Source organism: Hydra vulgaris, chromosome 11, assembly GCF_038396675.1.
Source record: "Hydra vulgaris chromosome 11, alternate assembly HydraT2T_AEP".
Classification (NCBI taxonomy): Eukaryota; Metazoa; Cnidaria; class Hydrozoa; order Anthoathecata; family Hydridae; genus Hydra; species Hydra vulgaris.
Window position 1 is genome coordinate 41,780,001 of NC_088930.1, and position 15,713 is coordinate 41,795,713.

The 15,713-nt window shown below is 27.3% G+C and overlaps 1 protein-coding gene across 1 annotated transcript; it reads right to left on the reverse strand.

The window, feature by feature from the left end:
• Positions 1-1,396: 1,396 nt before the first annotated feature.
• LOC100204018 (heat shock protein 30) lies at positions 1,397-3,918 on the reverse strand. Its single transcript, XM_065808870.1, has 3 exons — positions 3,754-3,918; positions 2,163-2,451; positions 1,397-2,021 (listed from the first exon to the last, which is right to left on the reverse strand). Exons 2-3 carry the CDS (start codon positions 2,443-2,445, stop codon positions 1,534-1,536), a joined length of 771 nt encoding a protein of 256 aa, XP_065664942.1. The 5' UTR covers positions 2,446-2,451; positions 3,754-3,918; the 3' UTR covers positions 1,397-1,533.
• Positions 3,919-15,713: the final 11,795 nt, after the last annotated feature.

Sequence of the window (15,713 nt, forward strand, 5' to 3'; positions counted from 1 at the left end):
TATTGCTGTGATAGAGTAAATTCATCTGATATAAAATCAGATAAAATTAATGACTTAGATGAAGTATACTTAAATATTGACAACGTTGACGAAAGTCTAGAATTAGACAAATAAAGTTCTGAACTGTGTATAATGTAAAACTTTTAAGTTTTTTTTTATTATGTATATGATAAAAAACTGCATAATATGGCTCTAATCACTGGAGCCTGGAAATAAGAATACTTAAAAAATTACTCTTTCTCAAAGGCGAGGAAAATAAATTAGCAATTTTTTTTTACTATTTTGTACTAAATTTAGATTTATTGATAGATTTGGATTTTCATATTTTAATCATCCTTTTAAAGCTTTTTTTAATATCCATTCATTTTAAAACTTTCTTATTTGACATTAGTATAAACATATGTTTGGAGTTTATTTGGCACGAGCGAGCATCAAGTCAAATAATCTTTACAATCACATTATATTAAGTTTTCTTGTAGAGTATATATATATACATTTTTTGTATAGGCAAACCTGTCACACTGCGCCCCCGCCTCTCTCCTACGTCATTTAATTTAATACTAACTTTAACAAAAGAATAATAAAGTTATACTGTGTTGTTGTTTGTATTTACTTAGTCACATTCAATTGATAGATTAGTTAGCTAAGAAAGACTTTTATGTTGCTTAGACTTTTGCCTAAGGTTGTTTACTTGTCATGGTGACCTCAAACAACGCATCTCACACAACGAGAGAAACGACAAATTATTACACCTACTGATGCATCTGTTACCAATAACACATGCATTTATGCGTGATGTATTAGCTGGTGCAATACTTTGTTAGTAAAGGAAAGATTTCAGTTGGATTACCCGGCGGATGGCGCAATTCGCTGGGGAGGTCATTTTTTTTAAAGAAACGGCATTAGCAAACTGAATAATTTCGTCTCTAAAAACGTTCTAACATATCACAATGCGAGTTTTATTTTAAGCATCGAATCAACAGATTTTTTGAAGTTTCTTTAAAACTTTAGAAGTGCATTACTTTTCAAACCTAAGTTATAAGTTTTTGGACTAAACCAAATAGCTTCTAACTTTTATTTGATAGTACAATTTAAAATTTATACTGAACTGTTTTACAGGTACACTTAAAGTAGTTAAAAAGTAATGGTATAAACTTTTATAACTTTTTTAAACATACATACATAGCTTAAAAAGAATCGTTTGATATTAAGTGCTTTTATAATAATTTATTCAAATAGTATTTAAGTCATTTAAATTCATTTAAATATTAAATAAGTTAACTTTAAATCCTGATTTGTATCATAAGAAGTATTAACTAATCTATTGGCAAATCCTATTGAGACAAATATGCGCAAAATATTCAACTTTTCCTAAAAGATGAAAAATTCCAATAAATATTTAAACGAATATATTCAATAAATATTTAAACGAAATATAATTACAAAAAGTCTATCTATACAAGAATAATTTAAGACATTTCTATGTTAAAAAAAGTTCACATATAAGTAGAAAACGATTCGTTTTGCTTTGTTTTATTCTTCCTTTTCGATTTGAAGTTTAAGTGGAGCCTGAGGCAAACTTCGCTGAGCTTCGATAGTTAATTTTGAGTCTTTAGTATAACGAGAACTCAAATAAGAAGGATCAACATCATCTGGTAAAGATATATTTCTGGTAAACTGCTTGTGGTGGAAACTTGCTCCATGATCACTGCTGATTTCAGACTTTGTTTCACCATGAACAACTAAATCTCTACCTTTAACTTGAATTGAGATTTCCTCTGGCTTAAAACCTTGTACATCTAAGCTGCACTTAAAAATCTCCTTTGTTGATTCTACAGAATCAGAATTTACATGAGACTTTTTAGGAGCTTCTATGTGCAAAACACCATCTTGACTGATGTTTGAAGTAATAGCTGATGGATCTACATCATCTGGAATAGTGTATTTTCTGTGGAATTCACTAGACTCAAATCCAGTTTCATTTTCATTATGGTGCTTGCCGCTCACTTGAAGAACTTGCCCTAAAATATTATAAAACTTATATACACCAAATAATAAAATTATACACATCTTACATTAGATTATTTAAAGATAAACTTAGTTATTTAAAGTTACTTAATTATTTAGTTATTTTAAGTAAACATCAGATCAAGGGGAGCAACCTTCCACTTTTAAAGCAATTTCTTCAGGCTTGTAATGTTTGACATCAAGATTCACTTCAAAACCGTTTTTTTTTGATGTTTTCCTTTTTAAACGAGACGGATATGGCGAGTAACCAATTAGATCCCTGTACAACCGATCGCGTTCTCTAATTGATTTTCGAGCACTTGATTTTTCATTAAACAGAGGAAAATACCTGAGGGGAGGAAAAGTTATCTCTAGCATATCATCCAAAAATGGATCACTTGGAATATATTCATGAATAGGTATGTGCCATAAAGACATTTTTTCCTAAAAACAAAAAGTTATTTAAAAAAGACCAGTAAAAAAAAAAAGATATGCATGATTTATCATTTGCAATACTTCAATAGTATAAAAATTATAGCCATATGTGGGCTGTATGTGGCTACTTTCTAAGTCATATAAATATCATATGATATTTGTTCCACTTATAAGGTAGCAATATGTGGCTATGATCATAGCCACATATGGCCAACATTTACACCATTTCCCTAAATCAAGTTTGGCTATTTGAAGATATATGAGGCACACAACAAATTTTCTTGTCAGGAAAATGCAATTAACAAGATAAATAAACCTCATTCATTGTACTTGAAAAGAACTAAAAACTTTTTATTCTTATTTATCCAATACAATTTATTTGTATTTATTTTAACCATTAATTCAAATTTACTAAGAGATCATTAATTTTACAGTAACAGGTTGGGCGTCAGGTGATTTATTTTTTGCTTATTAGGTTGACCCCTAATAAGCAAAAAATAAATTGACTAAATATAAATTAGTAATTAAAGGAAAACATAAAAATGAATGAAAACAAAGTATTAACAACACATTAACAACACCAAAAGTAGCAAAGAAAAGTAATAATAATAAAAATGTACTTTTATATATATATATATATATATATATATATATATATATATATATATATATACAAATATGTAAAAACTGACTATGATATGAACAAGGTTAGTACAGTGTTAGAAATATAATATTACTAATAATAACAGCAAAAGAATACAAATAACAAACATTTTAATAATAAAAAAAGCAAACCTAATTGTAGTTGTGGTGGTAATAGCAACAATAATGACAACAATAATAATAACAACAATAATAACAACACTATTAATAATAGTAATAAGAATAATAATAATAGTAATAAATATAATGACAACAACAAAATAAAAAGTTGCATTAAAGTATAGAAGTTATAGGAAAAAGGAAAACTGATAAACAAATAGAAAAAAATGATCAGAAACTAATAAAGATCAGTAAAAACATAAGTCAACTAAAAATTAAAAAATTTCTTAAGAAGAAGCATTTATATTTATTATTGCAACATTAAAAGTTAAAAATATCATTGCTTAACTAACTAAAAATTATTCTAATACAAAATACGCTGCAAATAGAAAAACACATAAAAAAGCATAAAGCATCCTAAGCACTACAAATCACCAGATCACAAAAATAAAGAACTAAATAAAGAACAGAAATAAAGACAAAGCAAAAACTTTTTTATACAACATAATTGGAAACAGCACACAAAAAACAAAATATAATGATTCTTACCGATATAACTTCTTATTTCAAAATAAGATGGAAGCTTTTACACGCTTTACAAGCTAGTACGCAAAGAAAAGAACTTCTTGAACTCTCTAATTATGCTAAGCATAACGAGATTCGAAATTTATACTTTATTGAAGTTGCCATGATTGTTCTACACATTTTTAAAATGTTCTGGAAAACTTCCAGAATGATTAAAAACAATCTGCAGAGTTCGAAGAACTGTACTCCTTCGTCGTTAGTTTTACGTTTTGTTATTTAAAATCAAAAAATTAATTTGAATCTCGAGCGCTTATTTTTACAGCAATAAAATATGACTTTTTAGCATAACGAGTAATTTATTGCTTTTTTATATTAATTTAATATATCGTCAGCCGAGAACCAAGTATGTTCATTTTTTGTGTTTCCGAGTAAATCAAGTTTTAAAATTTTTTAAATATTTTAAAAAGTTTTATCATTCTTGAGACTAGATTTTTAGACACATACTGCATTGATTGAATATTTATTGATAATATTGGTTGAATGTTCATTGATAATATACAGAAAAAATACAAAATGTGGACATACGGCTTCTTAGATCTTGGCTGACGATATCATGCTACAATTTTTCTGGTGAAAAGAAAAATGAAATTATAAATTAAGTAACACTGGTAAAACTTATGTGTGTGGCTTGCCATGTGTTAATGATGAACATAAAAGTCGAATAAAATCTAATGATAATTTTAAAGGATAAGGTTATAGTCGTAGTAAAGTGATCCTGATTTTTCTCAGGTCATGCCCGTCCCGAAGAGGGAAAGGCGGGCGTAGAGGTGTCTAACTCCCCCAAGTAAATTAATTTGTCGGCAAATTTGGATTTTGTTTTAAATTTTATTTTATTTAGGTGCCCCAAGAAATCCTTGCAGTCTTATCACAGAGCACCGCGGATGTGTAGAGGGCAGTCGGCAAATGTTAGCAAACAAGGAGTTTTTTTTCACGTTTTTTTTAAGGATCTTAGTCGGCATAACAATTTTTTTAGGTCTTTCTCGGCAAAAAAACAAATACGTCACCCCCTCCCCCCTATGAGATCTCTTCGGGACGGCCCTGTCTCAGATGCAAAATAAACATCCTCTCCGTTTAATAGTTTTAAATTTTTTCTTTATCCCCGGACTATACTTTCAAATCTCGCTCGACTCAAAAATTTCGGCCAATTTTCAATCTCGGTCTCAGAATAACGAGAAAATGAATGTGAAAAATATCTAAACCGAGATTACTATTTAAGATTGTATTTTAATTTCATACTTTTGAAAGACCAGCTGTTTTTTTTTCATTTATCCTATTCTATTATTTCTATTATTTTTTTCTATTATCCTATTCTATTATTAATTCTTTTAGAATTGTTCTGTTTATCAATTCAGAGCCGGCCGGAGGGTGGTGCACGCGGTGCAGTCACACAAGGCCCCGCGATTCCAAAGGTCCATTGCATTTGGACTTAAAATCAGACATAACAAAGGTGGCTTATTTATTCGATTTATACGAAAAACATGTATATTATAAACAAAGTAACAATAATGTTTAATAAACGCATGTAGACTATATATATTTTTTGAACCATATTGTATATTTCATATAAAGGAGAGTGGGGAGAAGTGAGACATCCTGAAATTTCTAATTAAGAGTGGTGCCTAAATACTGTTGTTTAATGTAAACAATTAAATTTCTTCCTCTCTATTTAATAGAAATTGCTTTGATTCCCTGCATGCGCTAGAAGCCCTAATTTTGAAGTGTACCATAAAAAAAGGTTTACATTGGGGTGAAGTGGGACAGAAAAAAGAAATACTTATGCCCCGCTTCATCCCGTCGCCATTTGATTATTTTGATTTGTGAAAGCTCTTGAACATTTTTATGTCGATTTGGTGATTTTTTAATTTTATCAGTTTCTATTTAACAATTTGTGTTAAAATGTTGTTTTAAATTTGTTTGTCTCACTTTTACTCATACTTGTCCCAATTTACCTCAATGGCACGGTTTCTTTAAAAGCAAAAATTTATATACTTAGTTATAATTGACTGGAAGCCTAAGGGGATTGAATCGGTGCCTAAATAGAAGGTTTATTTGTAAAAACTTGTTTGCTTCAGTTTGTACATCAAATAAAAAAGATATGCAATTACCCTAAAAAATTTTTTACGTGTCCCACTTCTTCCCACTCTGCCCTACAATAGAATAAAAGAAATCCTTATATTTTTGATTAAAAAACAAACTTTTTGACATTCCTCTAAAAGTTTTTTAATTTTATAATTTATGATAAAAATGTTCTGTTTTTATAACTTTTGACTAAAAGCATTCTGTTTTTAAAAATAAATAAATAAAACGTTCTTTTTTTTAACCTTTTAAAATTTTTTTAAAATTTAAAAAAATCTTATGATGTTGTTTTTTATAAGAGCCAAAATTGTTTTTAGAAAGTTCCAAAAATGACTTCTAGGTAAAGAGATGCTGAACGAAAGTTTACGTGTGGCTATGATAAATTAAAAAAGAAAAGAAAAAGAGAAAAAGCTGCGGCAAAACAAAGAGACAGCTTCAAAACAATCAAGATATCAACGAAGATGATATAACTAAAACCCTATAAATAAAATTTCGGACAAATTTTAATTGCATTTATTATGTAATTTATTTCATGCACGCAAAAAACCTTTATACTTATTTGAAAGAGGATTTTATAATCTATTTAAATTTAATTTAATTAAGTTAAAAATATTATTTAAATATTGAAAATAAAACGGTCAAAAAAAAAAGGACCTCGAAAAAACTATGGAAATTTTTTTCCAAAAAAATCGAGAAAAGCGTTTGTTGCTAAGCAGTTTATTGAATGGGGTTTACCCAGATCAACTGCTTACGATAAAATCGTAAAATTGGAGAATGGATCTCTAAAAATAAAAGTTGGAAGTAGTCGAATAGCTAAGGTAGCTACTAAAGAAAATATTCCAAAGAATATCCAAAGCAATCAACCAGTACACTTATAAAGAGATACTAGAAAAACTTTAATTCCTATAGTATCAGAATATTATAAAAAAGACAATGAGTTTATCTTCTGGCCTAATCTAGCTCAATCACATTAGGCAAAGTCGGTCATTGACTTTTTAAAATTGAAAAAAATCAAAATTGTACCCAAAGATATAACGTTCCAGAAGCAAGACCAATTGAAAACTTTTGGGGTGATTTAAAACGGCTAGTGTACGAGAATAATTGGAGAGCTGAAAATTTGGAAGAGCTTGAAGCAAGAATTGGATATTGCTATTCAAAGATGAATAAAGAAATTTTGCTTACTCAAATAAAACATCTTTCAAAAAAACTTTATAATATTGCTAAATATGGTATTTGAAATAATTATTTTAATATATTTATAAACTACGTATACTAACATATTAACAGTTGAAATATTAAAAAATAAAACTTATTAGTTCTTAAAATATTAATTTTTAAATTTTGTCCAAAATTTTATTTATGAGGTGTTAGTATTACTTTTAATGATCCCGGTACTTGGCCTGAAAATATAAGTGATAAAATTTTATTTATGAGGTGTTAGTATTACTTTTAATGATCCCGGTACTTGGCCTGAAAATATAAGTGATAAAATTTTATTTATGAGGTGTTAGTATTACTTTTAATGATCCCGGTACTTGGCCTGAAAATATAAGTGATAAAATTTTATTTATGAGGTGTTAGTATTACTTTTAATGATCCCGGTACTTGGCCTGAAAATATAAGTGATAAAATTTTATTTATGAGGTGTTAGTATTACTTTTAATGATCCCGTGATAAATATTAATATAAGTGATAAAATTAGAATGGCAATTATACAAAATGGCGTAATACAATTTCCAAGTTAATTTTAAACTTGGAAAAACTATTGACATAGAACTTGAAAAAATAATTAAAAATGAAACATAGCGCTTTAAATTTGTTTTTGAACGAATAGTTGCGCGTATTCTATATTTATCAGAGCGTAATTTGGCGTTTAGAGGAAGTAGTGATGTCTTATATATCCCACATAACGGTAATTTCTTGAGTCTCATTGAATTACTTGGAAAATTTGACCCAATAATGAAACAACATTTGGATCGTTGTGTTGAATCAGCACCGCGTTGCTATTTATCTCATAGAATACAAGATGAGCTGATTTGCAATTTAGCTAAAAAAAGTTAGAAGTAAAATAGTAAAAGAAGTTAAGCAAGCCAAGTATTTCACAATTTTATTAGATTGCACTCCAGATTTAGGCCATAAAGAACAACTATCTGTTGTTTTAAGATACTTTCATGTAGATAACTTTGAAGATGTGACTATAAAAGAACGATTTATTTGTTTTGAATCAGTAAATGACTCAAATGGAAAAGGATTATCTACGAAAATAGAGAGCATATTAAAAACTGAGAAACTAGATTTAGGAAACTGTAGAGAACAAGGTTACGGTAATGGTCCTAACTTGAAAGGTATACATTAAGGTGTGCAAACACTTATTTTGCAAAAACATTTATAAACAATAGATATGCCCTGCGGAAATCATAATTTAAATTTGGTTTTTGGAGATATTGCAAAATCATCTTTCTAAGCAATTTCATTTTTTGGAGCTTTACAAAGGCTGTATAACATTTTTGCATATTTTATGCAACACTGGGATATATTGAAAGTTGTGTCAAGCATTTTACTCCAAAACCATAGTCAAAAACAAGATGGAAATGCCGTCTGAAAAGCGTGAAACCTGTAAGATTTCAAATACCACAATTTTCTTTACCTTTAAAACATCTACTTGAAGATACCAGAGACGTAAAAATAAGATTAGAAATCGAAGCAATCGGAAATAAACTTTGTTCTTTTGAATTTATATTAAGTGTGGTAACTTGGTATGCTTGGTAACTTGGTATGCTATATTGAATGAAGTAAATATATAAGCATGATTTTTCAATATTTTAGAATTGAGTGTTTTCTTTTCGTTGTTGATAATTGCGATTAATTCATTCACGAGAAGATTTAAACCTTGTAACATGAAACATTGTATGGTTTTTTATATATTTCGGATAATATAAAAATATGAGTGAAGATAAACTTCTAAAATATTGTAAAGATTATATATGACATTGCAAGATGATATTGATGTGATTGATTTATGTATGAAATCAAAATCTGTCGTCGACTTTTGCCTTCCAATTACAGAATATTACAAATACTTGTTAAAAAATAATAACAAATATTTGTTAAAAAATAATCTATTTGAGTTTTATCCAAATTTAGTTAACTGCGCTTAAAATTATACTAACTTTACCAATTTACAGTCGCTTCAGCAGAGATATCTTTTTCAAGATTGAAGTTGATAAAAAATTATTTGAGGTATACCCATAAGCCAAGAAAGATTTACTTCATTAGCAATTTTGTCTATAGAATCAGAAAAAGACCAAAAAACTAAGTTACGATGATATCATCTCCGAATTTGCCATAAAGCACGCAAGGAGATAAATTTGGAATTCTTTGTATTAAATATATCTATATTTTTCAATATAATTTTATTTTTTGTAACTTGATTTATTAAAGAAAATTTCGATGACTGAAATGTTAGTTTATTTATTTATAATATTTTTAGTGACTTATAGTTATACTATTTTTAGTGCCATTGTTCAACGTGTACTAAAATATAGTCTACACGTAAATAATATGTGTAAAAAATCATATAGATGTACATATATCTACTATAATAATATTAGGGGCTCGCACGGTTATCCTGCACCGGGGCCCGCATTTGTTTGGGCCGGCCCTGATCCTATTCTTAAACTATGTTATAAAAAATATTGCACATTCTATGTAAAAAAAAAAACGTGCTTTTTTAAATTATTCTTTTATTATTATATTTAGTAGAAGCCATTTTATTTTTACGAATGAACAAGATGTACAAGTGATTGGCTGAAATAAATAATATGCAATCTTCTTACATAAAAAAAAGTTTGAAAAGTGCTTATTTTTTTATTATCATATAATAAAATAAAAAAGTAGTATAAAAAAATAATGCAATACTAAGAAAAATTAAAGTTTAATTCAATTCTTATTTAATGTGACGATTAACGCGTTAACGTGATAACTTAACGTGTTATCGTGATTGCTTAGTAACTGAATTTAAACGTAACTTGATTAATTTTCTAATTACGTTAACAGCGATTTACCAGCGATATATATTAACTGGATTTGTCACATAAAATAGTGTAAAACAATTAAATAAAAAATAACAATAAACGTACTGCAATAAACTAATAAGGAAGTATAATTAATTACTCAGCATAATTTTATCTTATTAAAACTATAAATATATCATATACTTCATAAAAAAGATCATTTTAGCTTTTATGTTTATGCTGAGTCATTTCGCAAGATTGTATTTTCGACTTAACTGCACCTCGTAGAATTATTAAATAGTTTATGTTACACGAATGACTGAAAATAAAATTAAAACATTTAAGTATATACATATTTGTGCAAAAAAATTTAAAGGTATACAAATTTTTGCAGCCGTTGCCCAGTGGTTAGAATTCTGGCTTAGAATTAAGAGTCTGAAATTAGGCGACGGCTTTAGCCAATTAAGCGTCGTTGGTAAGGAAGGAAGCGTGATCTTCCTAGTTAAATACTCTTCAACGGTGCTCTGTGATAAGACCCAGAAGTCCTTATTCTCTGAACACCTTAATAACCATTAAAAAAAAAAAATTTACCAAAAGTTGTTTAAACTATGTAAAATATTTACAAATAAAAATACTAATTATGTATAATATTTACAAATAAAAATACTAATTATGTATAATATTTACAAATAAAAATACTAATTATGTATAATATTTACAAATAAAAATACTAATTATGTATAATATTTACAAATAAAAATACTAGTTATGTATAATATTTACAAATAAAAATACTAATTATGTATAATATTTACAAATATTTACTCATAAGTAAGTATATGCATAAAAAGTTTCAAATTGTTTGAATATAGTATTTATCATTAGAAAGAGTATCAATTTTACGCTTTAAAGATTATCGAAATTGAAAAGTTCTTAAAAAAGTTATGACGGTTTGAATATCGATTTTCCAATATATGGATTTATTGGATAAACTCAAAACAAAGTTTAACTTGACTAAAAACTGTAATAACTTTGTCAATTCTTATCAAAATGTGAATAACTTGGTATTAATACATAGGTGTAAAAATGGGGTACACATTTATAGTAAACTCTAACCGCTGGGCGTACCCATGGAGACAGAGGGTACCAAGTCACCACCTTAACCATAAGAAACCGAACACATTTTCAGAAAAAAGTGTTTTTTAAAGAAATGTTTAATATTTTATAGCAAAAAAAGATTTGAAAAAACTACTTTTGAAATTTTGATAAACGAAATTAAATATAACTATGTTTTATGTTATAATACTTTACGAACTGTTTTGATTATGCGCAATTAAAAAAAAGTAGTTTCTCTCGCTTGGTAAAATGAGAGAAAGATTTTTTTTTTTTTTTTTGCTCTTATATATTCAAGTAAAAAAAAAAAATACATAGATCAAATATAAGAACTCGGATACTCGTAGAGGACCTAGTGGTCCTGTCGTCGAGAACAGTTTACAATATTTAAAAATTGTCGAGAACCGTTTACAGTACTTAAAAATTGCTTACAAAATATATTAGTTAAAAAAAACAAAAAACAAAAAAACAAAAAAAAAACAAAAAAAACCGAGCCTAAAAATATTCAAGTATGTTATCTAGTGAGATTATAATTTTTTTTAGTTTACTTTTAAAAGTTGCGTAACTTAAACCCTGAGAAAAATTAAAATTTTTCGAAACTATTTTGTTCCACAGAAAAGCGCCACGATATGAAATAAAGGATCTTCCAAAATTTGTATGTGAATAAGGTTGGTAAATCAAATTATCATTTCTTAAGTTATATATAGTTTTCTTTTTGATCAAATATAAATTATGGAATGATATCGGAGCCATACTTACTTTACATTTAAACATAAAACAAAGAACATTAAATACATTTTGTTCGTATAAATTAAGAGCATTCAGTTAAGAGAAGATTTGCATGAGTATAACGATCTTTAAAATTAACCACACGTGCAAGATGCTTCTGTTGCCGATAGAGGGGTTCTAACTTACTTTTTTTAGCACTACCATAAGCAATATTTGCATAGTTGATATAGCATAGTTGATATAGCATAGTTGATATAGCATAGTTGATATAGCATAGTTGATATAGCATAGTTGATATAGCATAGTTGATATAGCAATGGATAAATGAGAATTAGTTAGCAATAGAACAGCAATCGATAAAGTTGAATTAAATTTAAATTGATAAAGTTAAATTATGCTTTTTAACAAAGTTTCTTGCTTTGTATATTGTTCCGATATTTTTTGAGATTTTGTTACATAGAGTTGTAATGTGATTTCCCCATGTACGGTTTTCGTCAATTAGAATTCCAAGGAAAGAAATAACACTTGCTCTCTCAATCTGTATTTTATCAATAAATATTGAAGGCAAATCCCTTGGTAGCAGATTCTTTTTTGATTTTGGATAAAAGAGAGTCCATTTTGTTTTTTCAATGTTATTTGAAAGTTTGTTAGATTTAAACCAGTTTGAGATTTTTACTAATTTAGTGTTCATATCTTAAAAAAAAGTACTGATGCTGTTATTCGACAAAAAAAGATTAATGTCATCAGCATATATTACTGTCGTAAAGTGGCTTTAAAGAAATTGTTAATATATATAAGAAAAAGAAGAGGTCCCAGTATAGATCCCTGTGAAACTCCACAGGTTATATTCAAAAAATTTGTAGACAAGGAACCATTGATTTGGAAAAACTACGAACGATTATTTAAGTAATTCTTTAGTAAATTTCCTGTGATTCCATAATGCTCTAGTTTTTTAATGAGAATTGAATGATCTATGGTATCAAAGGCTTTGGACAAGTCTATAAAAATTCCAAGAGTGAGTTGAGATTTTTCAAACGAATCCGCGATATTTCGTGTTAGATGAAGTATCGCGTGTTCTGTGGAGTTATTTTTTTTAAATCTGTGTTGATTATTGTGTAAAATTTTATTAATAGAAAGATGTTCGTATAACCTATTGTAAAGGATTCTTTCTAAAATTTTTGAGAAGGCAGGTAGTACAGAAATCGGACGATAATTTGTTATGTTAGAAATTTCTCCTCCTTTAAATATAGGTGTTACTTTAGCTATTTTAAGTTGATCGGGAATTATTCCTAGCTTAATTGCGCACCGAAAAATCTGAAAGAGTATAGTCTTTATTATCTCATATGAATCGATTATAATGTTACCATTTATATCGTCATAGCCTATGGCTTTATTGACTTTTAACATTTTATAAGCAGTATCAAATTCTTTTAATGAAATATTAATATTTAGTGTTGAGTTACATGGAAAAATAGGTTCAAATATTGTTCTAGTTATGTTTGGAACATTTTTAGCTAAATTCGACTCAACAGTAACAAAGAAGTTATTTATCTCATTTGCTATCTCTTTCGGTTTGTTGATAACTTGCCTAAAGTTATCAAAGTTATTGTTAACTTTGATAACTTTAGGCAAGTTGCATGTTTTTCTTTTATGGTTTCCTGTAATTTCATTTAAAATTTGCCATGTGCGCTTTGAATTAAGTTTGAATTTATCTAGCAAGTTTGCGTAGTATTTTTTTTTTAAAAACTTGTTTTAGATAAGATTAGGGATAAGATGAGATAATAAGGATGAAGATAAGAAATGAGAGATAAAAGCACGTATTGTCTCAATTGAATTTACTCAGAGAGTCAATTTTAAATAAAATTAATTAACAGATGATTTTTCATTATCGATAAATTATTAAAAGTCAATTCTTGATTAAAACTCGATTTTATTCAGGAATTAAATAAGCCGGTTTTAGGCTAACACTTGGGCAAAATGGACTCCTAGCATCTCTCTCTTTTCAACGGTTGTTTCTTAACGTAAGGCATAATTATACTTTTAGTTTTCTGATGTTGAATTGAAGTACATAGATTGAAATTTCTGAAAAATATATTTTTTTGTAAATTTTGTTTGGTTGCAACTAGTTGGTTATTCCAATATTTGTAAAATGGGGCCCGTCTTAGGCCACTCTCCATTATGACTTTATGTAACAGAGAAATGTCAACTTATTATAAAAATGTCTTGAAATAAATTTTTAATTTAATTTGATAGACATTACTAAAATGTTCTACAATTACCACTGTAATTATACTTATAATAGCAGTAGAAAACGCGATACACAACATTAGTTGAGCTTTTCTCTTAAACTGAAGTCTGTCAAGATAACCAATAACTTTATTCTTTTTTGTTCTTAGTTTAAAAGAGATATAGCAAATTGTTGTATTAGAGGACCATACTTTGGCATCGGTACCTAACAACATACTTAATAACTCTTTACTATCTATATCATGAAACCTTGCACTCCCCAGTGAAAAAGTGCTCATGGGATACGCGTGGGTTTATACCATATGTAACCCATATGGGGATTATTATTTTGTCCTATATGGGTTTCGTATGTTAAATCCCACATGGGTTTATATAGTAAATCCTACATGAGATATAAGTGGAAAATACTACATGTTATAGATCTCAAATGCCACATATTTACCAGACAAATGAAAGTTTGAATGCTTCTATGATAATTTTTAAAAATCCTTTAATTCAAAAATTACTTAGATAGTATTTTAAAATTAATCATCAAAGCTTTCAGAGAGGCTTAACTTAATCTAGTATTTGCTACTTTATCACATTTGGGATTCAAAATGTGTAGAATTTTTGATCTTTTACATGTGATGTTTTTCATCCATAACCTATGTGGGATTTACCACAAACTATTATAACAAAATTTTATAAAATTAAAAAACGTGTTGCAAAACGAATTTATTTTAAAATAAATGCTATTAATAAATACATTTGAAATAAGTATTTAAAATATTATTTTTTTTCTTTTGCGATTTACACGCCGTCTTTTGTCGATTGAATTAAGTAAATCGCTTCGGCTTGCATAATACCAAGGTTTTTAGTACCTTCTAACTTTCTTCAAACATTTTCTTAATATATATATATATATATATATATATATATATATATATATATATATATATATATATATATATATATATATATAGAGAGAGAGAGAGAGAGAGAGAGAGAAAGAGAGATTTTCTTTATGTAAATTTATTTTTTGATCATTGTCTTCAAATCCTATCTTATTTTCATATCATCATTTGTTATGGTATTATTTAAATAACACATCACAACACTAACTATTTATAAATTTGTAATGTTCATATATATATTTATATATGTATATATATATATATATATATATATATATATATATATATAAATATATATATATATATATATATATATATATATATATATATATATATATATATATATATATATATATATATATATATATATATATAACATTAAAACAATAAAATTGATTCAAAATTTCACTTTAAAACGAATACCATTAACATTGTGATGATAATAGCATTTGGAAACTTGTATTTATGTATTATTATTATGCTATAAATAAATAGTTTTTTAATTTATTTTACAAAATAGAGTCTTACAACTGAAAATTAATGGAAACAAATACAAATTATAAAAATCATGTAAGCTTCATTTATTATTTCTAAATACTATATTAATGCATTTTAAATCATATTAATTTATTTATATATTACTTTAGATCATATTACTTTGAAAAATGGACCCAGAGGCTTTATTCCCAATAACACTGTGGTACTCCAGATTAAAAACTAAAAAGTTTCTGTAAATATCCTGTCTTTGTTCCTCAATGTAGTTCGTAAGTCCCTTAAGTCTTAAGGACCTTATTGTATCTAAAGTTAAAAGTTTTAGAGCCTAAAAAAAGTTACAGAAACCCATCTCCCCCCT